This window comes from Cotesia typhae, unplaced genomic scaffold, assembly GCF_013202065.1.
Source record: "Cotesia typhae breed Kobodo isofemale line unplaced genomic scaffold, CoteBio_Ctyphae contig_11, whole genome shotgun sequence".
NCBI classification, from domain to species: domain Eukaryota; kingdom Metazoa; phylum Arthropoda; class Insecta; order Hymenoptera; family Braconidae; genus Cotesia; species Cotesia typhae.
The window spans coordinates 3801392-3828767 of NW_027423711.1; the positions used below are offsets into that span (position 1 = coordinate 3801392).

Genomic DNA, 27376 nt, shown 5'->3' on the forward strand with positions numbered 1-27376 from the left:
AACTTTTGCTCTAATTTATATTTTATTGATTTAATTTTTTGGGATTAAACGTCATTTCTGTCATTTTATTTTTAATGCAAATAAAAATTATTAGTTGGTAAAAATTTTAAATTATTACAAATAATCCAATTCTGTAAAATAATTTTATGAGTATTATTTTCATTAAAAAAATTTTTTTTAGTTTTAATTTAATAAATTAAACAAAATAAAAAAATGTCGGCTAATTTTATTATTATTAAATGACATTTAAGTTAGCTGTCACTTGACAATTTTTTTTATTTTCTATAACAAAAAAATTTGTTCTAAAAAATTATTTTTAAAAAATTGCATTTTTAATTTATTAAAATTTCAACAAGTCTATTTTTTTAATAATTTTTTTGCTATAATTTATTTGTTAAAGAAAATTAAAAAAATTGTAAACTGACAGCTAAATTAATTATCATTATTATTTATCATGATGAATACAAGGCCATATTGCTAATATTCAATAAATAATATTATCACGTGTGTTATTATTCAGTCTGAAAACATGTCTCTGAGTGCATTACCACTTGTATCTAAATTTCCAAGTCACGTAATAAGGATTTTAGGATGTAATCCTGGAGTGATGACTCTTCAAGGTACCAACACATACTTACTTGGCACTGGACAAAGGTAATTTAATCTAAAATAAAAATAAATTCTATTAAAATTAATAAAATTATCAAACTTAACATAATGCTGAAGTTAGCCGTCAGCTGTCAATTTTAAAAATTTTAATAACAAACCAATTACAATAAAAAAATGCTTCTAAAAATTTTCACTTGTGATTTTTATTAATTTTAACATGTGAAATTTTTTAATAAAATTTTTTTTTAATAGTTTAATCCCTACAAAAAAATACATGAGAGTGTGAAGTTAGTCAATAGTCGAAACTCGCAAAAAAATGGGACCTGATTCCTTATTGGTTAAAATTAAGGCGCGCGCGTAGCGCGCTATTCAAATTTCTAGTTGTTATAAAATTTTAAAATAATTTTTAATGTCTGCCAACTTCAGTGTTATAAACAAATAGGTTATGTATTGATAAAAATATTTATTAATAAATAAATAAATAAATATTTAGACGTATTTTAATTGATTCTGGCGATGAAGAAACAGCTCCAGAATACACCAAGCTCTTGAAGAACGTTTTAGAAGAAGAAAAAGCCACAGTAGAGCATCTGGTGATAACTCACTGGCACCATGATCATATTGGTGGAGTGAAAGCTGTCAAAGAGTTGGTAAAATCTATTTCAAATTCATTTCCAACTGTTTGGAAACTCCCAAGAAGCTTGGAAGATATTGCTAATGAATCTGAGTACCATTGTGATGGATGTCAAGCGCTGGCTGATGATCAGCTGCTAGAAGTTGACGGAGCTAAATTGCAAGTTAAACACACTCCAGGACATACTACTGATCATGCTTGTCTAGTTCTTCAGCAGAATAATTCTCTGTTCAGCGGAGATTGTATTCTCGGGGAAACTACCACTATTTTTGAGGACCTGAGTGACTACATTAAATCATTGAACAAAATTTTAAACATAAATCCGAAAATTATATATCCAGGACACGGACCTGTTGTAGATAATCCAATACCTAAAGTTAAATATTACATTGAACATCGTAATACGCGAGAGTTGCAAATTATTGAATTTTTGAATCATAATAGGGACCGATGGTTGTCAAACATGGATATTGTTGCCAATTTATACAAGGTAATTGTAAGAAAATTTATATATTTTTTATCATTTTAATATGAATTAAGATGTTTTATTTTTGAAATTAAAAAATTTTCTTCTTTAGGATAGACCAAAAAATTTATGGCCTGCTGCAGGAGTTAATGTTGCTCATCATCTACAGAAGTTATTGAAAGAAAACAAAGTTAGGTTGAAAAATGACCAATGGCAGCTAGTCACGATTGAAAATAAATTATAAGGGATAATATTAAAAATTTTACAACTATTTTCAGTGATACAATGATTTTTTTAAGATCAACTTTTACAGAAAAAATTTTATTGAATCAAGAGAAAAATTCTTGAACCAAGAAAATAATTTTAGAAACTTTCGTTGTTAATAAAACGAAAGTTTTAAATAACTTTAAAATTATTTACTTGATTCAAATAATTTTTTTGGTAATTATTTACAAGCGGGGTATATCATTTTAATTTTCATTTTTTTGAACAAAAATTTTTTTTTGAAAATTTTGATATATTTTTTTTTTTGGAAAATACATAAAAAAATGAACAATTAAAAAAAAAGTTGATTACCACAATTTTACATAAATTAAAAAAAAAATTTTTTAATTTTCTAGAAAATTGAGATTTTCAATTTTTTTATATTTTAAATTGTTCGTTTTTTTTTTTTTTGTACTTAAAAAAATATATCAAGATAAGATGAAATAGGGATTTTTTCCAACTTTTCAAGATAAAAAAATTTTTAAATGTTAATTTTTCACCTAGATCTGGCCAAAAATAACTTTGACCCCACTTGTAAATAATTATCTTTTTTTTTTGTGTATTTTTCTAATTGAAGATAATTTTTTTTTTTAATAAATAAATTTGCAGTCAATTATTAATGAGATTATTTAGACTCGGGTATAAAATACTAAATATTTTTTTTAATTTCCTCAAGAAGTTAGCAATTAAATTAAAACAATTGTTTTGAATTTTTTTTTAATTTAATACAAGTTACGATGATGATACATGCTTTTTGATCTATATAATTATCAGAATAATTTTCTATATTTTATTTCTATGCGCAAGATATGACTTATTTTATATAACAAAATATATGTAAAATAATATAGCACAACTATTATAAATGATGTTATTTTTATAATAATTTTTACTCGGATTAAATTTTTATTTGTCATCTATTTAATTGTAAATATATCACGAATTACACAAAACAAAATATATTGATGTATATATATATATTATATATATATATATGTATATATATTATATATATATATATTATATATACATATATATATATTATATATATATGTATATATAATATATAATAGTATACCACTGACAGTTCATTTACTTTCTAAAATGAATTGTTTAAATTTTATTACAGATTAGCGTGATCTAAAATTTTATAATTTGCATAACAGATAAAAAATTTTATACATATTTTTTTTTATTTTTTATAAAGATAGACAGTATTTTATATTTATAAAATCTGATAGTTAACAAATAATGTTTTAATTTTTTTCTACTTATATTTCATTATTTTTTAATTAATGAAAATCCTTCTATTAAAATAACAATATCAATATAGTTTCACTTGTATACTTTTTTTCTTTTTATAAACAAATTTGAAATTTCTCTTACGTTTGTAAAATTTAATTATCAATATAAATATATGTTTTTTTTTATTTTGTATAAATTTATGTTTGATTATTATATTCTCACTAAGCTCATTACAATTCTGAAAGTGCTTCTCTCTTTGGGTAAATGTTAAAAATATACATTAAGAATAAATGTATGTTTTTTTTTCTTTAATTTTAATTTTCGTTTTATATATTTATCATTACCAACTAATTGTTTTTTATGAAGACAATAATCTCTCACTGTTTTTTTTTTTTTTTTTTTTTTTTTTTTTAAATTATTTTAGCTTTTTCTAGGCGTTAAAAAATAAATGTCAACAAACAAAAATCACATTCAATAATTATCAGAATTATTCAACAATAAACTTATTAAATTAAAATTAAAAATAATCATAATAATAATAAACAAAATATATGATAAAACGGTTCTTAATTAATCAATAAACAATTTCATATAATTTTATAAATATTTTTTTTTTTTTTTTAAATATGATTCATCGTTATGAAATCAAGTCAATAAATTCTTAATAAAAAATAATTTAACCAAATGATGAGTAATTAATTAATTAAGGTACGTAGTGTAATAATTAGCTACACTCAATTCCATATCGGCTTCATAATAAAATAAAGTTTTCGTGATTATTTATAAAATTTTGATAAATATAAATATTTAAGAATCACGTAATATCGTTTAATTTTATTATAAGTGTATAATGATACACGGAAAAAATTAAACTATAATAAATAATAGTTGATTTATAATAAATAATTATCAACTGCTAAAAATTATTATTTCAAACAGTAAAATCGTGAGTTTAATAATCACTATGTAATATTTATCATTTAAATGTTACAATTTATTTTTTACATACTTTTTCAAACAGTAATATTAGCTGTGTGAATGTCGAAAATGTTTAAGTATAATAATTAAGAATTTTGACTTTGATATTTATCATTTTGTACTTAAAAAATGATCGCATGATATGTAAAAAATTTAAAATACAGTTACTAAATTTTTAATACAATCAATGTCAATGTTAATTACTTTTTTTTCGATATTAAATTATAAATTGTGACTTTTACACTTTCTACATTAAATTCTTCTAATATTTAAATTTTTTTGCTACCTCAATGTTCACTTTACTGTTTGAAACTATAAAAATTAAGCGAAATCTGAGTAAATTTTACAGTTTACTTTTTTCCATGTACCGATAATATAATAATTAATATCAAATAGTCGATCAAAAATCTCCAAAATAAAAAGGAAGCCAAATAGATATTAAAAATATATACTATTCGGTGTAAAAGGCACCTGGATGCGCTGGCACTGAAGAATATAAATTAACATTATCAATAACTCGCACAAAAGAAGTAAAAATTTTAAACTAATTTCATTAAAAAAAAAAAAAAAAAAAAACACTACTTTGTCGCGCTCTCGCATGCGCCCGTCTTACTTAATTTTAGTAGTTGTTAATACATAAATATATATATTAAACGGGCATATTTACAATCATCAACAATAATTTTAATATAATTTTCTCGTTATCGAACCAAAATAATTTTTTTTCGAACAGACGAGAAATAACATAGTTACACAAACAACTTTGAGTCGTTAGAATCTAAATTGATAATAAAATTATTTAGCGTTACTTTAACGATTTATATATCTATATATCTTGGAAAAAAAAAAAAAAAAAAAAAATCAAAGCTTTATAAATGATTTAAATAAAAAAAAAAAAAAAAAAAAAAATCACTACATAAGAAAAGCTCCCTGATCAAAGCAGCTGGGATTTATATAGCTGAGGAGATCGTGCTCTGACATAGAAGTCAATTCTTGCGGAAGCATGCCACCCGCATCTTCGGCTTTCCTGACAACCGACACCTGGCCATTTGAGTTGTTGACATTATTGGACATGCCATTAGTGTTATTAGAGCGATTTTGCGCAACAGGAAGTGAATTTGATGAAGATTTACGTGAAACTTGTTCAGCAACTGTTCCAGCATTGGACGGTGACTTGGGAAGTATACCTTCCATCGCAGTATTCATGAGCTGAGCGCTTTGAGTTGCAACACTGTTGAGAATATTTTTAGTAGCAATAATCGCGTGAGCTGTCGTAGTAGAAATAGGCCGATTGTTAATAATATCTTGAGTTGCATTAGTAATAACATTTGTGATGGCTTGCTCAGCGGCATTGGTGAGTCTCTGTTGGCTGGGTTCTTGAGCGGCCCCGCTGGCCAAAGCAGAGCTGGCTTCAGCGACAAACCCAGCCGGTTGATTAAGCATAGACCCGATGTCCTGTTGAACAGCTTGCTGCATCGCCTGAGCAGCCTGGGCCTGCTGGACAGCTTGTTGGACGGCCTGAACTTGCTGAACGACTTCGTGAGTTGCTTGCTGCACCGCTTGTTGCACGACTTCCTGGGTGGCTTGTTGGACCGCTTGTTGAACTTCGGGAACTGCTTGGACTTGACGAACAGCTTCTACCTGCTGGACCGCTTGTTGGACCACCTGGGCATGCTGGACGACTTGCTGGACTACTTGCTGCTGCGCTTGTTGAACAGTCTGCGCAGCTTGCTGTTGCACTTGGGCGACAACTTGCTCTACTTGCTGCTGCGCGTGAGCCACCACTTGTTCAACCTGCTGAACTTGCTGCTGCATCTCGACATCCTGCTGAGTGAGCCCCTGAATCTGGGGAATAGGCTCACTTGCGCCTTGAAGTTGATTATGAACAGAAACATTTACTGTCGAGCTTGAGATTCCTGAGTCGGTTACAATCGGCTCTTGGATAGACGGAAGTAGCGCGGCATTTATAGTCGTCATTAAAGATTCCTCGGGCAGAGGCTCTGAGATAACTGTACCGGTGTTGCCATTGCTCGCGCCACTAACTGGAACCACCGGAGAAGGCATCAGCGCTTCTAGAAGCATTGCTTTTACCGGAATCGGTGGACTAGTTCGTGTTGTCGATTGAGAACTACTCAGTCCATCTACTTCAGGAACGTGACTCAGTAATCCAGGACTTGTCGTTACTGTCTGCAGTGGCGCTACCATTCGGTCCATTTGGTGAGACTCAACCGCTGAATTAACGAGAGCGTCTAATTTAACTGTTGCTGCGTTTGGCGCTAGAATATCTGCTTGCGAAGACTGATCTTGAGGACGAGGACCAACCAGAACAGAATGTTGCTGCATTGTATCCACAAAGTTAGAATCTTCTTGGTCAGATTCTTTTACCGTAGGAGCTGTTGACTCAATGTGACTGAAATATTTCTCAATTGACTGACTGCTTTGATTTGGCAAAGGCTGAGCTGCTGGAGTTGTTGTGAAATTACTTAGAGTTTCGTATTCATGATGCTTCATTCGTAAATCAACACCAACTCCCACACCCGACAAACTACCACTTGCCGTATTTTCATTTGGTAATATTGGACTTGTGTCTTTGCTAATATGATGGCTGTTGAGGACCTTAACTCCAGATTGTTCATGAATTCCAGTAAACGGACTCTGATGCTGGGTTATAAGTGTCAGTGGATGTTGATTACGCATCAAGTCGACAACCCCTAAAAGACTGACAGTTTCTTGAGAAGGAGTCACATGTGATGGGACTGATCTAAGCAGTCCGGTTGATGTTGAATCTCGTGAATTTTCTGACACATATTGATGTATTGGACTGGTACTTGCTGTACTGTTTGAATTAGGTGTTGGCATACTTTGAAGACTATTTTCACTTAACATACTATTTCCACTGTTTTCATCAATTACTTCTGACTTAAGAGAATCCGGAATAATGAGCTGATGATTTGAGGAGGAACGTCGATTTAAAAGAGAACTAGCTACAAGATTTGGGGGCGGCATCATAACATCTGCCGCTGAATTCTGACAATTTCCGGTTTGTTGAGTCGCCCACATCATCACTGGTGTTATTTGGGCTGATGATGACACTGGAGGCGAACTTGGGTCATTTTTTAGTGAATCTGACGGTGGTTGAGGTGAATGTCGTTGAGATCCAGACTGTGGGAGATTTGCCAGGTAATTCGGTGATACTGCGCTTGACTGCGATATTAGTGCTGTAAATTATAATAAATATTTTTATTTAATAATTATTACTGATTTTTATTGATAATTCATAAATTACAATGATAATAATTTTCAAAGTAATTTACAGTGTCTACAATTCATTTAAAGGGGTCTTCTAGTCTAGAGGCCCGAAAAAAAAGCATTTGATATTTTTTTTAATTTATAACGCATAACTCGATAAAAAAAAATTTATAACTTAAATTTTACTGAATGTTTTTAGCTTAGAATTTAACTGTATACTCTTGAAACATGTATAAATAAATGGTAAAAAGTTTAAAGTTCTATCTCTTCACTGGTCTTTGCAAAAAAATCCCAAAAAAATCCTCAAAAATCAGGGCGTCAGACCAGAGGACCCCTTTTTTAATTATAAAATAAAATATATTAATTATAACAAAAATAAAATTACAGTTATTATTGACAGCCGCAATAGGTATCGTCGGTGACGTAGACAATGGTTCGTTGTTTCGTGACGTAACAAGCGGCGGTGAGGACGATTCAACTTTACCAACAGAAGGCTCTGGTGGAGATGAAGCCGCGGTATATAAAAAGGTATGTGGTTCACTGGTTTTACCCGAGGAAACGGCATAAAGTTTAACAGTTACAGTTTCCGTAGGCCTGAGATCTTGTCTAGCATAAGGCGGTACAACACACACGAGGTGCGTTTGCTGAAGGAATTCCTTGTCAGGAATAACAGAGCACTCCCAATGTTGCTCCATATTACTGAGATCTTCGTCGTCAAGCTGAAAGAGTATTCGTGTGTCTTTCAACAGATTCTTACCGAGAATAAAAAGTTCAAGTCCACCAGTACATGGACAAGATGTCAAAGATTTTTTACATATTTCCGGTATACCCGGTGGTTGAGCTGAAAATAAATAAATAAATAAAAAAAAATATTCTTCATTATTAATTAAAAACTTGCAAAATTTTAAACTTACTGCAAACGATTGGTTGCGAACAAACTTGTAGAGTTTCGGTTGTTCCATCTGGCAAAGTGATACTTGTACGGAATACCATTCGACACCTTGTGGACTTCTTTTTGCTACGCCCTTGAAGCATACCCGCAGCTTGAGGAAATCGATGCTCAACGTCGACGTTACGTTCCTTCAATATACCAACGCAATCACAAGTAACAAGCATATCTTTGGACGGGTCCATATCGACCTCAATGACAATTGTCCCATCAACCTTACGCTCGATACAGGGTGTGGAATTTTTTCCGCTCACCCGGCATGCTTGATAAAACATATGTGGCGCTACACGCCCGAGATCCGTTCCGATAAAAATTTGCAAAAGCGTCGGTTTGTCATACCCAACCAAACGGACTATTGGAAATCCATTCCCGGTCCGATCCTTAACAGCACCGCGTGATCCTTCTGTTTGGTATCGAGCACGGTGTTGTTGCTCCGGCTGACAGATTATTTGTAACTGGACCTTGCCGTCTCTCGATATGTTGCCTGGATAATTTTAACACAAAAGTTAATTAATTAATCTTTCTCTCTACAATTACAAATTAATTTTTTTTTTTCAACAATTACTCACTGAGTTGAGACGTAAGAGTAATTGGTCCTTGATGAACAGGGGGCAGGCGTTTACCATAACCACCCAAGGTTGAACGTGATCGTGTTACCCCAACAACTCGATTAACGGAATTATTGGCGTTCCTTGGCTGTGTAACTCCATTAGCCGTGCTGCTAGATGTCGTTGAGGTTGTGGTATTTCTTGTTGAAATTTTACTGTCATCAGAAACAGTGACTCGAGGAGCAGCGCCGGCACCACCACTAGTGTTTCTTGATACTTCGGGGAAGGTAAAATTGGCATCTTCTGATTCAAGCTTGATGTCCATTTTACGTCGCTTGCTATCTTCTTCCCCAACAGCACCGTTGTTCCAAGTCTGTATTGAAAATTTAAAGAATTCAGTCGAGAGTAATTGTAGGGCAATTTAATAAATCAAAGAATTATTGAGCTAAAAAAAATATTAAACAATGGACAGCGGAGTTTAACCTTTCATATCTCCTTTGAACTTTTATTCTTATTTTGAGATTTTTTTTGTTTATCATTTCTGATTAACTCAACAATATTTATATATTGATGTTTATTATATTAATAAAAAAATTATTAATATTCAATATTAAACTGTACTTTCTCAACTATTGACATTTTTAAAGATATAAGCTCATCCCGATGTTACACTCATCAAGAGCATTCATTTGAGTACCCACATGCATTTTTGATATATTTTTCATATATACATATATATATATATATATATATATATATATATATATATATATATAAAAATATATAAAATATATGAAAAATTGATGTGGGTACTCAAATGAAAGCTCTTGATGAGTGTAATATCGGGATGAGCTTATATCTTTAAAAATGTCAATAATTGACAAGATACAAGGTCATTTTTTTAATTATGTTTCTAGAGAAATTGACTATCGATGAGAATCAAACTAAATTTCACTAAAAAAAAAAAACCGATTATCATATGACTATCCTGGAGACAAAATTTTTTTATTCTCTTAATCATACAAATTATTATTATTAATAATTATAATAATAATAACAATAATTGTTAAATTAAAAATAAAATGGCAACAGCAGTACAGGAACGAATGCGACAATATAAAACGAATCTCTGACTCCTGACTGTAAAGTTAAATAAATAATACTGTATTCTCTGTTGATAAATTATAATTATCTCTATGGGTTGACAAGTGAGATAAATAATAATTGATAGACAGGGATTACCGAGGAGTTGCCGAGATGCTGTTGCCTCTCCTCGAAGCCGAGGCCAGAGTCGTTCGAACTGTCGCAAACTTCCTGTGTTGTTAAGTTTGCTGCCACGAGTTCATCTGAATTTCTGACCGTGACACTGCTCAGTGATGCTAGAGGAATCCGAGATGGTGATCTTCTCTGCGGTTGTTGCTGCTGTTGTGTCTGAGGTAGTTGCTGTTGCGATGATGGTTGATTAAAACGTCTTGATGAATGACGCAAAGTATTGCTCGCTAAGCTTCTCGTGCTCAACGACGTCACCGCAGAGATACCGCTTTCGTTAACAGTATTACCTGTCAAGAAAATAATCTCATCAGTATATTTTATATTTATTAGTAGATTTCATTGAAATCTAACTATTCCATTGGTCCTCATGACGGAAATTTTGAAAAATTTTGCTATATATCGACTCAGCTTGTCAAGCGGATTCAGAAAAAAAAATATGGTTCAAAAGTTTAAAAATATACACTCTGTCTCTTCTATAACTTTGTTAATTTTTAACGGATTTCAATAAAACGTCACATACTCATTTTTTGGACGATTTCTGAGGCTTAGTTCTAAGATGAGCCAAATCTGTCGATTAGTTTAGAAATGACAGAAATTCAAAAATTTTTTTAAATCGCAAAAATTTTCAATTTTACTGTATTTTTGTGAAATAACTATTAAACGCGATATCATATTTAATTTTTGTAAATTCCATCTGAAAGCTTATTTAATAAGCTTTAATTTGCATACTTATTTATTTTTCTAAATTAAATAGTTTAGGATTAATAAAAATTTTAATTCTCCAAAATTCTGAAAAATTTGAATTTTTATTATTTCTTTGTGAAATAACTATTAAATGCGATAACTTGTAAAAATTTTGTAAATTATATCTGAAAGCTTATTAAATAAACTTTAATTTACATACCTCACCATCATTCTAGACCAAAAATTACCTACTTTGTCATACAGATCTAATAAAATTTTATTTTTGCATTAGTTTTGATTTAATTGTTTTTGTAACAGAAGTTATAAATTATTTTATAAAAAATATATTCTTAATATTAAAAATTAATGATTTTATTTTTATTCTTTAAATTATTTAGCTTTTTACTGTTACCACCCAGTCTATACTCAGATTTATTTATTTCAAAAGTAATTATTTTCTATTTTTAAATTTTTATAGTCTAACTACTACGTGACGTTAAATTAAATATTTTTATATGTACAAATATAAATCAGTGTTTGGTAACGGGTGTACCTGAGCATTGTTGTGGAAGGTACACAGATATAAAGAAGAATGACAATCAAGTCCATGATAATATTTAATTGACTTGAATGATCAAAGTTCAGCCGGCTGAAAAATCTAAATTCTCCGCATTTATACAAATTTTTTTTTTTTACTCACATGTTTATGGAGTAGTTTTATTTACTGTATACATTTGCTATTATTTTAAAAATTATATTTATACTCTCAATCCAAGTTTTCGTGCTTAAAATAAAAAAATAAAATGTAAAGAGTTGAAAAATATTGAGTTGAATTTTTATAATAAACAGAATAAAATTCCGTATCATTGAATTGAAATATAAATTATTTTAAACAATTAATTATTATTATTGCAATAAAAAAAAAAAATTCCATAGAAAACTCGAAGGATCTTGACGCAATAAATGAATAAATTAAAAGGTAAAAAAAAAAAAAGTAATAATAAAATAAATATTGTTCTATGTATAGAAGCCCTCGTACTCCGTAAAAGATAATAGCGGCAAGTGGGAGGCGGAATAATGTATAAGGACAAAGTTGCAATTGCAGGCAACGCAGGGGGTTGAGGGTTGTCACGTAAACTTTATCCCCTTTTTATTTATTCTAATTTGAATATAAATAAATACATTTTTATGTATACATATGTGTAAGTAAAGTGAAATCAAGTGAGGAAAATCACTGACTTGTGTCAATGACCTCGATCATTTTCTCTCTCATCTTTGTTAAATAAATAAACATTTTGAACTTTGCCAATTCAAATAATCTAATATTTTATTATTTATTATTTATTATTGTTATTTTTATTTTTTAATTTTTTTTTTTTACTGAGCAATATCTGAATTTTTTTATCAACTAATTTATTTATTTTATCCTATGACAATTAATAAAATCTTACCCTGATCATCGATATATTTAAGGCGATGGTGATATCATTTCCCAGCGGGACAGTTGAATTATTTTTTTATTTTTACTGATATTAATGTAGATACAAAATAGTATTAATAGAATAATAATACTGATAGCGATAACACTGTCATTTAGTCTCTATTCTCGACATCCTTCACGTCAAATCAGTCATCTGAAACACTTGGTTCAAGTGACTCTTTGATATCGCGATCAATGAACATCATTACTATTGGATTGTAGATACTTTATAAGACAAATAATAAATAACAGGCGATATGTTTGAATTATTTCAAGAGTAAATTTAATTATTATCATTATCTTAGTTAGAGTTTTTAATATAAAAAAAAAAATAAAATAATTTTATGTTAAAATATACCTTAATTAAATTTTTACACGTTGATTGTTAATCAGACTATATTCACTTCTGTACACAATGCTCATTGGATTTTATCAATCGATTTATTGACATTCTATAATTTTAGTTTTTATTCAAAAAAATTAACACCATACTTAAAAACTGATTAATTATCTATTCTATTATTATTTATTTTCACTGATCATTTTTACGCGTTCTAACTAATGCAGCCTTTTAACGACGAAAATTTTCTTCGGTGCAATTGTGAAATTTTGCTACTGATGTTTCGATATATTATTAGTTAGAAAATCTAATTATTTATTACAAAAAAGTAATCATTAAAATAATTTAATTATTTTTAAAACAACAATTAGACTTCTAGAATAAAACTTAAATTTTGAAAAATTAATTTATACGCTTCTCTGAATTTATTATTATTATTATTCAAAGATTTGAATTTTTGATTCTTTATTTTTAATTTATATACAATCTAAAAAATCAATAAAATTTTATATTTTATACAGAATATAATAGAAAAATTTATTTAATAAAAATTTCCTTTTTTAAATTTAAAAACTACTGAATAAATTGTTAATTCTAGTAGTTTAGTCATATTTAATCATTATTGTTATTATTTATTACAAATTAGTAAATCTCGGAATTTATTTTAGATCCAAAGTTACTATTCAAAAATTTTAAGTAAATACATCAAAAACTCGTAATGTATTTTATAATTTAAAATATCTACACTTATGTCATATTAAAATTTATTAAATTAGTTTCTTTAAAATTTACTGTTAAAAACTATGTAAAATTTTTATTGTCTTGAAATATTCAATAAACACAATAAAATACTATATTTAAAAAAAAATAAAAAGAAAACCCATTTTCTTCTTTAATAAAGTGATTAAAATTAAATTTGATAATAAAATAATTTCTCTATCAATACATTTATATTTATTATTGTACTTTCTATAAAAAAAAGTGTTATTTTGTTATTTTTCGTTGAATAATACCTTCTTGAGATAGAAAATAAAATAATTTCAGCTAAATATTTCATTGTTTTATAATCAATACAACACAGTCACGTGTAAATATATTAATAGTTAAGTTTCTTTGAATGGCTCTTGTGAATCAGTTTTAAATTGTGATGACAACATTGTATAACATGTCTATGATATACATAGAAAGAGCAATCAATTCTATCCAGCTTTATCAGGTGACCCTTTCTGATTTTTCTGTCAAGTGCTCATAACCTTTAGAAAAAATTCGCAAATCATTTTAAAAAGTTCTTTCATAAAAACACAAAAAAAAATCCTGATATTTCTTCAAATTTAAGTTATTTTTTTACATAAAATATAATTTATATTCTATAATGGATTAAATATTTATTTGCAGATAATTTTGATATTTCGATTAAAAATAGTAAATTATGAATAATCAAAAAATCATATCACCGATTAAAAAATAATGATTTAATAACATACTTAGATAATCACCTGCAATGATACTGACTACGGGTAATGCAATTATTAAAAGAATAACTTTATATCGTTGTAGCGCAAAATAGTGATTACAACTTGTACTATTATTGTAAAATAACATTTTTTACTTCGAGTAAAATTGTATATTTATAAATGAAAAGTATAAAAAGAAAAAACAGTTAAAATAAATTTACAACTGTAATAGAGATTTATTACTTCAGATTTTTTGTAAATAAACAACAAACTTTATCGAATAACTTATATATAAAATTCTTTTGAATTTTAATAAGCTTGCATAAGTCTAGCGAGACTTATCAGTTTATTTTCAATACAATTAATCAGTAAATAAAACAGTTTTATCTGAAGATAAAATTTTTTAATTATAAAATGTGTAGTATTTACGTAAAATTATCAGCAAATCAATATTAAATTGAATTTAATCTTGAATTGACTTCGTCAAAAATTAAGTTTTTCAAAATTGTAAGTTAAAATAAATTTGGATCTAAGAAAGGCTTTAAATAAACAAAATAAAAATTTTAAAAATTATTTTAAAGCATAATTTCAAAATCGCAGAATATTTTTTAAAAAATAATGAAGAGAAAGGATCCATCTTTGAAGTATGAGCGAATAAATAATCTCGTTGACCGAAACTGGGATTCGAACTCAGTTCTTTTGATTAGATGTAAAAGATTCGCGACTTTCTATTAATTAAGATCATACGAAACAATAATTACGTTCACTAAAACTAATAAAAGTTAAAAAAATATCTTATTAAATATCTAAATATATATTAAACAGTTAAATAGAATTTTCAATCGATAAAAATTCTTCACTGCTCAGCTTTATTAATATTTACTATTATTAAGTCGCGATATAAATAATATAAATGAAACGCACTAACCACATGTGTATAGTTGGAAATTATCTGTCATATTTCTCTTTCGGGTAGTCGGTGAATTTTCTAAATGTTGACCTTATTACAGAGAAATACAAGATGATAGAAACAATGTCAATTCAATTTTTTTTTTTTTTTTAAATTAAATTCATAAGCGATTCAACAATTATTATCATTTCCACCTTACCAATAAATTATTAATGTATAATAGCGAATTAAAAGTTTTTTTTTTTAATTTTTTACTAAAACTTAGGTATAAAATATAGCAACAGCTTGAAGGATACCGTGGCAATGGATTCCGTGAAAAATGAATTTTATCGAAAATTCTGGATAATAAATTACGATATTATATCAATTAAAATCATTGAAGAATTGAATATGAATGCTGAATGACTCGACAGTAAGAATAAACAACAAAAAACAAAATTAATGTGTTGATAAAATACCCATTATATTAACTAAAGTAATTAGGTCCACCTAATAATTACATTTAATTGCAAGAAATAAGAATGAGTATTATTATTATTATCAACTTATTAATATTATTTTCTATTAAGTTCATTACTGTAATAGATTTGTAAATTAATATTAATTTATTTACCGTGATGGTAGTAATCCGTAAATGGATTCCCAGGACATTTTAACAAAATCATGCCTTGTTTATTATTATTATAACTACAGTGTCCAAAATATCCAGTAACCTTAGCAGGTTCTCTTTTTTTTTCAAAATCCGGTGCCATTCAAATAATTACTCACTTATTACGCGCACTCTTTTTTTTATAAATATAAATATTTACTTTATTCACGTCTCTGTATATTTATTCAATCACACACTCAGTCTTTGCTCAAATAATTATTAAAATAATAATAACAATATCTTTACAAAATATAAAATAAATAATAGAAAAAAAAAAAAAAAAAAATAAAATATTTTTACTAAATAAAAAAAAAAAAAAAAAAAATAGTAAAAATTATTTAATTGAATTTAATATTAAAATAATCGTTTCAAGATCGCAGACGAGTTCTCCGGCGTTTCAAAAAGGTCCACTGAGCACTATCTTTTACAAAAAAAATTTGAGAGCCTCGTGTTTTCGCCATCACAACAGTAAGTCCATCCTATATGTCCTTAAACTCAAGGCGACTAATATTTATCAACAGATTTTATTTATTTTTTGAGTTTTTATTTAATATACGGTCAATATAGCGCCACGTTAAAGTTAATCACACGGCGATGAAGACGATAATAAAAAAAATATATATAAATATATCGTATTGAAGTTATAGTTGATCAGATGGTCACAAATGCAAGTTGCGAAGCATACTGGTGTAACTAGTGTGGTTAAATTCATGAAGAAGTCAGTCGAGTACAGAGAATAGCGAGTAAATAATTCCCCACTCTTTTGATGATAATCGACGTCTGCTCACATCGTACTTGCCGCTCCTCGTTCTTTCAATACTTATGAAAAGTACTTGGTATTTTATATTTATTATTATACATATATGTATATATACTTTGTACTTCTTGTCTTTTCTTTGCTTGTGTCTTTATTACTTGTTTTATTGTATTGTATACAATTTAATATCTCACATCGCGTTAAACTCTTTGTCCTTCTTTACTTTTTTTTTCTTCTTCTTCTTCTTCTTCTTCTTTTTTTTTTTTTTTTTTTTTTTTTAATATAAACATAAATATAAATATATCTATGCATACATATTTAATATGTATAGCTTCTATTCTTGTCGTTTAATTACCTTGGCTTCTGCTCTCAGATATTGATACAACTTGCCTGCAGATGGATTGAAAACGATCATTTTCTTTTATTAACATACAACTTGACAGATATAATATAATAAATTCAAATTAAACACCTTATTGTATGATACAAATGAGATTTTTCTTATTATTTTGCTATCATTTTATCGCCGATAAAAGTACAATGAACTTTATAATATTTACATTTTTAATTACTGTATATATTATTTTATTAAATTAATAACAATATATATTATCACTTTTCATTGTGATTTAAATATCAAGCGTTAGGACTTTTTTTGACTTTTTTCAAAAATAAGCTAATGATTTCTTAATTTAAATAAAGATAATTAAAAGTTAAAAAGATCGTTTTTATGATAATAAATGATAAAAATTGTTTCTGATGATAAAAAAAAAAAAAAAAAAAAACAAACGTGAAGACTGCGTAAGGGAACGTGACATAAACGATTAATGTAAGTAATCTTTAAACAATATCTAATCTATTTATTTATTCCTAGGGATTATTTTTGTTGTAATCGTATAGTAGCTCAAACTCAAACAGTAACTTGAATTATTGTATAAATATTTTTAACACATTTAATTTATCCACAATATTAAATCTATTATATAAACCTGAATTTATATTTATGTAATTGTTAATTTTATCAATTATATTTTAACGTATATTGCCGTAGGGATTAAAATTGATCTCGTAATCACCGAATCATCATGTGATATTATACATACGTTAACTTGATTATTAAATTACGTCAATGTAACAATTAATTAATATTTAGATTTTTTTAAATATCGATTATTATTATATATTATATTGTGGAATTAATTTTATATTAAATGCAGTATCTATATTTATAAATAAAATAACAATAACCCGTATTATTGAGTAGTTTTATCAGCAAATAATAGTGTATATTAACAGTAGACTCGCCTTTTCTCCTTTGGTATTAATTAATTCATCGATAACACAAGAAAATTACACTCAAGTAAAGTTAAAAAGATTATTTACAAACGGAATATTCCTTCTATTTTAATGTCTACACCATTTTAACCTAGAAAGAAAATAATTGCTGGGCTATATTCACAGTACGTGTGCAGGTAAGTACATTATTTATTTATTGGAGGATTTTAAAATTTTAAATCCTATAAATTTTTTATCGAAATTTTATCTATGAAGAGTATCATTAATTAATTTGAAATAAACTAAAAAAAAATATATCAATACATAAATTAATTGTTATTGTTATTGAAAGATACTTTGAGAAACTTGAAGTAATGGCGAACTTATCGACCCCAACCGACGACTATGTGATATTATAATCGACCGAGTTTTGTGCCGGATATGCCTTTGAATTACGTGACTGATTTCTTCTTTGTACTGACAATTCATTATTGTTTTTATTTATCATCTTGTTCGTTTTCTTAATTTTTGTTTTATCTTCTTTATTTAAGCTTTCTTTCTTTTGAATTTCAATTTGTCAATATGGAAAACAATCATTTGTTCTTTCACTAGTTGTTGTTCCATTAAAAACGATTTTTTGATTAAAGCTAAAAAATCTTGAACCAACAACTTTATTTTCAAGACTTAGATCACATTGAAACAAGTAGAATAATTCAAGTAAAATGTACTTAAGCTAATGTATTATTTTAACAATTTTTTGGATCAATTTAGAACAATAAAATTCTTTAAAATTAATTTTTTTTTAATTAGTGTACTCGTCCTTTTTACTACGAACTAAATAAGCAATATTATATCAAGGACACGAATTAAAATGATTTTCTGATAAGTGCAAAATTTATGTAATTCTAGAACAAGTAGATTAACCACAGCGTAAAACTGCAGGTAAATTAAATATTAAATATTTGTATAAATTTCATTGATTGATATAAATCGAATTTGTTACACTTAAATTTTATTTACACGTCATTTTAAATAATATTTGTTTTACATCATTGCGTTAGTAAATATTTTCAATACTAGCAATTTTCATAATAGCAATTAACTCTTATTTAATTCTTCAGTGGGATCTATACGATTTACTCATTTTGAAAATATTTTACAGGCGTGATGATAAATTTAGAATTTTTCATTCAAGAAAATATAAATTTTTCAAAACATTTACATTTCCAATTGTATAAGTTTATGGCAAAAAAATTAGTACACTAGCGTGTGCAAAGTTTAATAATTAATCATACACCATCGGCAAACAGTCGGCAAGAATAAGCGAATTTTAATGATCAACAGCCAACAATTTTTTATTTTATTATCAGAGATAAATATACTTGACAATTGTACTGGACTATTTTTTTATAAAGACAAAGAATTTCATGTTAAGTAAATAACGTTATTACACAATAGTTATTAAATTTATAATTTTATAATATTAGCACTTATTTGCGAAAAAAAGCAAATAAAATTTTAGCGAATGGTAAATTAAAAATATACAATGAGTTTATCTGAGATTTACACGAATATCATTAGATAATCGCATGGTATGAGATCAATTAGCGTGCAGGTAACTCAGCATAATTTCTACGGTCAATAATGACGTCAATGCGAACGAATCGACTCGCGATGCGTCGCGACAACACCAGACGACCATGAAAATCCAATGATTCTTCCAAATAAATTTATTTATTTATTTTTATTTTAATTTTTGGATAAACCGTACTACTGTTAAATAAAATAGAACTATTTAAAATTTTCGCGCCTTTAAAACTTGTCAAGATTTTTTTTATATTTCACGAATCAATTTGCCGTCAGAACAGCCAAAAGTAAATGTTTATAAATAAAAAGTGAATAAATATAAAAAAATTATATTGATATAGTTTTAGCCTTACCCTACGATCGATAACCACGCCTGACCACAAAAGAAAAACTAATTGCAGGAAACCAACTTTGGATTTCCCCGTTTACATGCTAATATTACTTTTGTACGTATGTATTTCAATTAATGCATAGGTTTTATTGTAAAAGAATTATTTAATTTATTTTTTAATCATTTTTTTGCATCTATACATTCTCACACTTGCATACAAACAAATATGATTCAGGATTAACATTGTGAATAATATTTCTAGTGAATTAAAATAAGACAAGACAAGTTTTTTTTATTTAAAACTACGTGTTTGAGTTTCTTTGACATTTCAAGACCATAAAAATTTAGGACAAAGGTTTTTGAGTAATTTGCCTTGTAAAAAAAAAAAAAAAAAAAAAAAAACAGTTAGAATAAAACATAAAAATATTAAATGATAAATTTAACTTGCATTTTTAACGTTTAATATTTTTTTACAAAAAATATATATATGCAAGGTCACATATTTATGTATGGATGTATATGCATATATTTTGAACGGATTTGTTGGTATTAATGCCAACCTGGATCTCAGTCTCCGTTTTGTTTTTTTATTTTTTTTTTTTTGGTTGAATCGAAAATCATTTGCAACTCTCGTGAAGCATAACCGGTTCGCCAATGACGTCAAGGAAACAAGAAGAAAAGAAAATAAGAACAGTTTCTGTATAGCATTTGTTAATTGCATAGTAGCTCGATATGTCTGGTTTAAATAAGTAAATAATTGAGTAAACATTTTTCACGTTTTTTAAGTTACTGAGAATCCGCTCACTTAATTGAATGTGCTTTGCATAATAAAATTATTAAAATTATTAACTGAGTTAATTTATGGTAAAATAAAGACCATACAATCGTTTTATAGTTCATGGTCTGCCATAGTCAAGGTGTTGGACAAAATGGCCGTCTTATTTCAAAATGTCCGCGAAAACCGCTTTATTTGAAAAATATGCGCGCTAAATTTGAATTAATATTTGAAAATTAACTTTTTTTTTTTAAATATATTACCGAAAGAAATTTCAAATTGTAATTTAAAAAATCATCAAATTTTTTCATTTTTCTTCTCAAAATTAAATTAAATTTAATTTAATATAATTACGTAAATTGAAATTGGTAAACAATAACAGAAAACTGAATGTGACTCATTTTAGTTATTTATACGAGTAATGACACTACACATACTATAATATGGGATACAATCTCTCATATCATGTATGTCGGGTGTAATTTATTAATTCGCAAATAAATTACTAAACAAATTCACATTAAGAGTTCAATTGGAAGACGATTCGAAAGCGAGAGAGTAGCAGGTTAAAAAATCATCGATTCAACCGGTTTATCGGGACAATTTTTACGATGGAAGATAATTGTGTTATGATGAAGTTGAAAAGCAGAGTTTATTAACTTCAATAACAATTAGGTCACAGAACTAAACTTCAGGGAAAAAACTAATTAAATTTTGATTAAAAAAAAAAAAAGTTTCAGGGATCATTAAAAATAAAAAAGTTTAATGAAATGATAAAAAAATTTTTAAAGGTCGTATTTTTAGAAATAGAATTTTTAATGATGTTTTCAATGGAAATTTTTCCCTTTTTAGACATTAATTGTTTATCAGTCTACTCATATTTAGATGATTTCAATGAAACTACTTCCATTTCGGCTGCCGAATGGTTTTTTTAATATTGTTGTCAAAAAATGATATAAAAATTTCTCTATAATTACAATTATTTCAAGTATAATTTTTTTAGTATTCGAATCAGGTAAATAATTTATAAAAAATTTTTAAATTGTAACCTGTATTATTTACAGCGCTCAATAATTATTGTGCATGCATATTAGTAATGCCTACACATAAATTATTTATGAGCAGTGTTAATAAAGAAAAACAAAGTTACCCTATGTTTTAGTAAATTGTAACACGTTAAACAAGTACTTTTCATTAGTTTACGGAATTTAAAACTTTTAAACTCAGGGCTTTAATCATAAACAAAACTCTGAAAGTTTGAGTCGTTTATTATTATAATAAGGTCTATTCTTAGCAGCTGAAACACTTTTTTAACGTTCCATTAAATTATAATTTAATAATGTAAAGGTTACGGGAATTTTAAATAAATTAAACACCCACGTAACCGTTACTCTTGATTATGTTCATCGAAAGTGTATTGAATATTCAACAGCAAATTCAGTTCGCGTAATAAACAAATGTTTCTATACATCAGACAAGTTGCGATTATGTAAATGTGTGTGTATATTATTGTAGATTTTAGATTATAATATGCATTTGACGGCCTCTCGCTCTCTCTCTATTCCCGATTATATTGACACACTACAAAACAGAGCAACAAGTTAAAAGTGAGTGTCTTGTAGCTCATTTAACGCAAATCTCTTCTTCAACTGGACGATGACCCGGCCTGTTTATTAATCATGTTATTACTATTCGCGCCGTTTGAAAGTCATTCTTGTTTCTGAAATCATTGTTTATTAAATATCAACCCCAAATTTTGCTCCTGATAGTTAAATTTTAACTGTACTAGTGAATTTAATTAATAAGGATTATATAAATATACTAGAAATACTTTCTCATTTTACTGGCAATAAAATTAATAGTTAATTTATTAAAATTATTTCTTTTTAATGAATATATTTATGCTCAAAAATGATAATTATATTGGTTGTATTTTTTTTTTTACATGATATAAATTTCTCAAAGTAAATTCCTAAATACTTTTTAAGTATCATGCTCTATAATATTATTTTAAATTGTATCGAATAGTTAAAATATTTTAGGTAATTATTTAAAAGTAGGGTCAAACTTTTTTTTGGCCATATTTAGGTGAAAAATTAATTTTTTTTTTTATGTTTTTGATAGTATTTTTTTTTTTTTCAAGGGTCTACCCAGGAATCCCTGAAGTTTCCTGGATTATTCTCGTTGTTATTTAATATTTATTTGCTAGCCTTGCTGAGCTTAAGCTTAAAAAAATCTCAAGTTAATTTAAATTGAATTAATTGTGATTTTATAATTTATATTAATTAAAAAAAACTAGAATTTCACTGTAGAATATATTTTTTATTATTAAAATATTTATATTACTTTATTTATCTATGTGACTACTTCTCTTGCAAAAAAACATAAGTATTTTTAATGTAATAAATAAATAAATTTTTTTTTGTAAAGTACATAAAAAAACGAACAGTTAAAAAAAAAATTTGAATAAAATAATTTTTTTTTTTTAATTTATAAATTTTTTTGAAAAATTGTGGTAATAAATTTTTTTTTAATTCTTCATTTTTTTTATGTATTTTAAAAAAAAAAAATATATTAAAATTTTCAAAAAAAAATTTCATTAAAAAAAATTAAAATTAAAATGACAAGACACCATATTTTTAAAAAATCTAAGTGTCTACAGTTAAAAAAATAAAAAATAAACAACCATCAAAATCAAGGTCACTATTTTGAAATAATTACTATCAAATGTGTTTGCAATATAAACACACAGGGCTGTGTAAACGCCATGAGAAATCGAGGCCAATCGTCCAGAGTACTTTAAAAGAATGATCCATTTAACTGGAATAAAAATCGACCTCCATTTCAAGATCATGCTTAATATAAATTAATTATTTCAAATTTATCAATTTTTCATTGATTACAATAATTACTTTGAAGATAAACACATAATTACTTTTTGCAATATCATATGATATATTAACAACAGATATCTATCAGTTGAAGATATAATCGGACAGAAGCAATTAAAAGTTTTTAAATTAAAAAAAAAAAAAAAAAAAAATAGCCAATGTTTTAATTTGTTAAATTATTTTAACTGAAAATAATTCATCATTGGCTCTAGGGATGTAATGATGCTTGCACTATAGAGAGTCAACCTTGTTTTTATGATCTACTTTTAATTGTTCATACTACCTGAGTTATAGAGAGATAATAATGGTATACTATAAAGTTCCTTGTATTTAGCGAGTTATTTATTTATGACATTTCAGCCGTCATTCTTATCATACACATTATTAGTCTTCCTATTTAATATGACTCATGTATGTTATTCTAATTTTTTTTTTTTAATGAATATTTTTAATAATTTAGCAAAAATAACTTTAAACAAAAAAAAAACCTTTCATAGTTTTTATTTTTATTTTGAATGATGTTAATTTTAAAGTGCAATTAAAATTTTACTATCAGTAACGTTTATTGCTTGCACTTATAAGAAGTCTTGTCTAGAATTATCAATAGGTAGACGGCCTGCTATCGCAGTAATTCTCATATTATTAATTTTGTGCAAGATCTTCGACCATTGTATATTTTTTTTGTATTTATTTTTTTTTTCCAAAAAATTAAATATCTTTGTAAATTAATATTGAAATTTTTGAATTAATAATAGTGTCTTTTTGACAGAAAAATAATTACTGTACAAAAAGAAAATTTTTAAAAGTAGAAATTAATCTAATTGTTATTATTATTTATTTCTATAATTTACTAAAAATTGTTATTGTTAATATTTAAAAACAATTATTATTTATTTATTTTTTTCATAGCTTGGCATTTTTCATTAAACTATAATTTATTTAAAATAACTGTGAACCACTGGTGACAGTAAATAAAGCTTCTGTCTCGTCATATCATCATATAGTTTCACTTGCAAAACAAGAAACATTCTCATTTCGGAGTAAGTATTTTAAAATTCATTAAAATATTTTTTTGATTTAAAAATATTAACCTGCGCGTTATTATATTTTTTAAATTTTTTAATGAAAAAAAAAAAAAAAATAAATTGATTTATAAAAATTATTAATTAAAAATGCATTAATATTGAAAGTTATAAAAAACTTTATACAAAATCATAATTTGTTTTTAAAAAAATAGTTTTGACTTGCAGTTAAAAAAATAAAATGAAAAATCCAAAAACTTTATTCATAAAATACAAATATAAAGTTTTAAGTTAATAATAAAAGTAAAAAATTAAAAAAATATATTGTACGATATGAATTGATATTACGTATAGATTTATGATGAAAAGGGGTATGCCTGTTACGTGTTATCATTCGATGATGCTACTTTATTATTTGATCCACAGTAGTGTATTATAATCATATAAATTATATGTACATGTTTCATTTGTCTCTCTTACGACAGTGACATATAGCGGTCGAATTAATTCACGAGTCACTTATGGAGGCTCGACTATTTAATTTCATTTATTGATGTACTTTTAAGTTAGATGTACATTGAAAAATTATTATTATTATTATTAAATATATAAAAAAAAAAAAATTAATTTCAAGAAAAAAATTTTAGAACCAAAAAAATAATTTTGAAGAGTTTTATTTTCTTGAATCGATACGAAAAATTCTTTAATCAAGTAAAATTTACTTAAACCAAGAAAAAATTCTTAAACTAAGAAATTTTTTACTCAAATAAAAAAAATAAAATTTTTCAAAATTATTTACTTTCAAATAAATTTTTTTTTTGTGTGAAAAAAATATTTTAATACTTTGTAGTATAAGGAAAACGATAATAATGAGCGATTATTGATTGAGTATGTCCTTGAGGATTTCTCTCGATCATTGAGGGAAAATGGAAAGTTTCTCCCTCGGAGAGTTGAACGTAGAACCAGTAGGGCGGGAAAAGGAGGACATTGCTACTGCGATAGTTTTTGCATTCGATCAAGACGTTGTTTCAGAGTCAGAGACATCACATAAAGGCACGTCTCGAGGTTGTGGACTTTGTACCCAGAGGCAAGGACCTCAGTGAATGCATTCGATCGAGAAATAACGAGGGAGAATTATTATGCATATTATATACATATATATGCACATTTTTATGTATAATATGTATGTAATAACAAATTTTTGCAAAATCTTTAGGAATAAATTAAATGACAATATAAATAATATTAATAATTTGTTATTTTAAGTATAAATAAATAAAAAATTTTGCAACTAAGATTTATTGCAATTTTGCTTTAAGCCAGACAGTTGAAAGTTCATCTATCAACTGACTGATATTTTATTGTTAAGAATTTATTTATGCAACTAAATATTGTGTTATTATTATTATTATTTTTTTTAATTTATATTAAATGTTATTATTTTGTTGTTTACAATTGAAATATTTTTGTATAAAATGAAATCGACCCAGCCGGATACGGGCGCTTTAAAACGACTTTATTGTTTGAAAAGTTCATTATCAATAATAATAATAAATAATTATTAAAGTTGTAAAACGGCGCTTTGGAATTTGCTCAAATACTGACTGAATTGTTAATCACTTATTGAAATGGAGTATAATGTTCCCTAATATTCAGAGGATAATACCCCAGGGGAAGATTAAATTATTGATAATAAAAAAGTTAATTCGTTTTACTTTTATCTTAAAAAAAAAAAAACTTTTTTTTAATGTTTCAAAATGAAATAACTCTAAATATAATTGACGAGATAAGTTATTTTGATGTTAATTTTTCTATTGTACATCTATTACGTCAATGTCGGACGTGATAATAATTATTCATAAACTATACAACCGCTGAACAAACAAATTTTTAAACAGATTGCAACAAAACACACCGAGATTGTTGAATGCGTTAAATAATATCAGAAAAACAAAAGTATATATTTTTTTTAAGAATAATAATTATTTAAAAAAAATTCAACGCCTCATAAAAATTTTAGAATTTTTTTTGTAACATTTTACAAGCAAAGAAGTATAAATGAATAAATAAAATATGCACCCGATAAGGGTTCTTGATCTATGATGTAACTAGCGTACATTCTATGTAAAATTATGTGCATTGATAATAAAGAAAAAAAACTCTCAGACTATTATGCTAACTTAAAATCTTGAGAAATATATGAAGTACGTAATATAATAATATATTTACAGTAAAAAAGTTTGAAACAAGCGTTTGGAGAAATACCGAGTTGTGTTTAAATGAATTGAATGGACAGTACGATGCATCTACTATATTATTACGAATTATTATTATACTGGGATGAAAGATAATCGATATACGTGTGTATTTACAACGTTATACATTGCCGATGTGTATGTACGTACAAGTGACAAGTAAAAAGAAAAAGAGAAAATCAATTGGCGTCTTTATTGTCATGGTAACAGATACCTATACATTATGCAGACGATTAAACTGATGGGTGTGGAGAACCGCAGACTATTGCACTTCTGGTTAAAATAGATCCTTTGACTCTGCGTACAATGTTAAACATCTCAGACATTTGAATTAATCGATAAAAAACATTTTACATCGAAAAAAAAACCTTTTCGTTCGTTGGACAATTTATCTAACAAATACGATCTGCACTGATAGAAGGATTTGTTTATATTTAATAAGCTTTATTAACTGTTAATAAATTATTTTTTAATATTATATGATTTAATAAATATTTATTAACAGTTAATAAGTACAATTTATTAATGAATTAAAAAATTGTCTTCAAATAAATTAAATTATTAATTGTTAATAAATCTTTCTATCAGTGTACCGGTATATTTAACAAAATAAAATCAGAAGAGTTATAAATTACTACATATGTGCAAGAATAATATGTTGATAATTGAAAGACAGTGCAAAAAAAATGTTGATAATAAAAAAAGTGGATAATATATTGGATTATGTTGATAATAAAAAGTGAACGAGGTGA

At 26.5% G+C, this 27376-nt stretch overlaps 2 protein-coding genes across 8 annotated transcripts in view; one reads left to right on the forward strand and one right to left on the reverse strand.

The window, feature by feature from the left end:
- The first annotated feature begins 48 nt into the window (after window positions 1-48).
- LOC141525441 (beta-lactamase-like protein 2 homolog) lies at window positions 49-5105 on the forward strand. Its single transcript, XM_074239952.1, has 3 exons — window positions 49-654; window positions 1103-1733; window positions 1822-5105. Exons 1-3 carry the CDS (start codon window positions 530-532, stop codon window positions 1951-1953), a joined length of 888 nt encoding a protein of 295 aa, XP_074096053.1. The 5' UTR covers window positions 49-529; the 3' UTR covers window positions 1954-5105.
- Window positions 2674-27376, reverse strand: part of Nfat (nuclear factor of activated T cells 3) — a 28185-nt gene continuing 3482 nt past the window's right edge. The window contains exons 1-7 of one of the 7 annotated variants that reach the window (XM_074239240.1): window positions 15696-15816; window positions 12350-12540; window positions 10302-10501; window positions 8964-9315; window positions 8360-8878; window positions 7831-8286; window positions 2674-7414 (exon numbers count right to left, since the gene is read on the reverse strand). In XM_074239240.1, the coding sequence (XP_074095341.1) occupies window positions 5109-7414; window positions 7831-8286; window positions 8360-8878; window positions 8964-9267 (3585 nt within the window). In that variant the 5' untranslated portion in view covers window positions 9268-9315; window positions 10302-10501; window positions 12350-12540; window positions 15696-15816 and the 3' untranslated portion in view covers window positions 2674-5108. Of the gene's footprint in view, window positions 7415-7830; window positions 8287-8359; window positions 8879-8963; window positions 9316-10184; window positions 10502-12349; window positions 12541-15695; window positions 17086-27376 lie in introns of those variants that run through there. The other 6 variants (XM_074239209.1, XM_074239200.1, XM_074239229.1 and 3 more) reach the window with 6 other exon arrangements.

Excerpts from the sequence above, each read along its gene's own strand:
- LOC141525441 (XM_074239952.1), top strand. The coding sequence starts at position 530 with ATGTCTCTGAGTGCATTACCACTTGTATCTAAATTTCCAAGTCACGTA. Across the intron at positions 655-1,102 it reads TTACTTGGCACTGGACAAAG|ACGTATTTTAATTGATTCTG; the intron begins GTAATTTAATCT and ends ATAAATATTTAG. Across the intron at positions 1,734-1,821 it reads TTGTTGCCAATTTATACAAG|GATAGACCAAAAAATTTATG; the intron begins GTAATTGTAAGA and ends TTTCTTCTTTAG.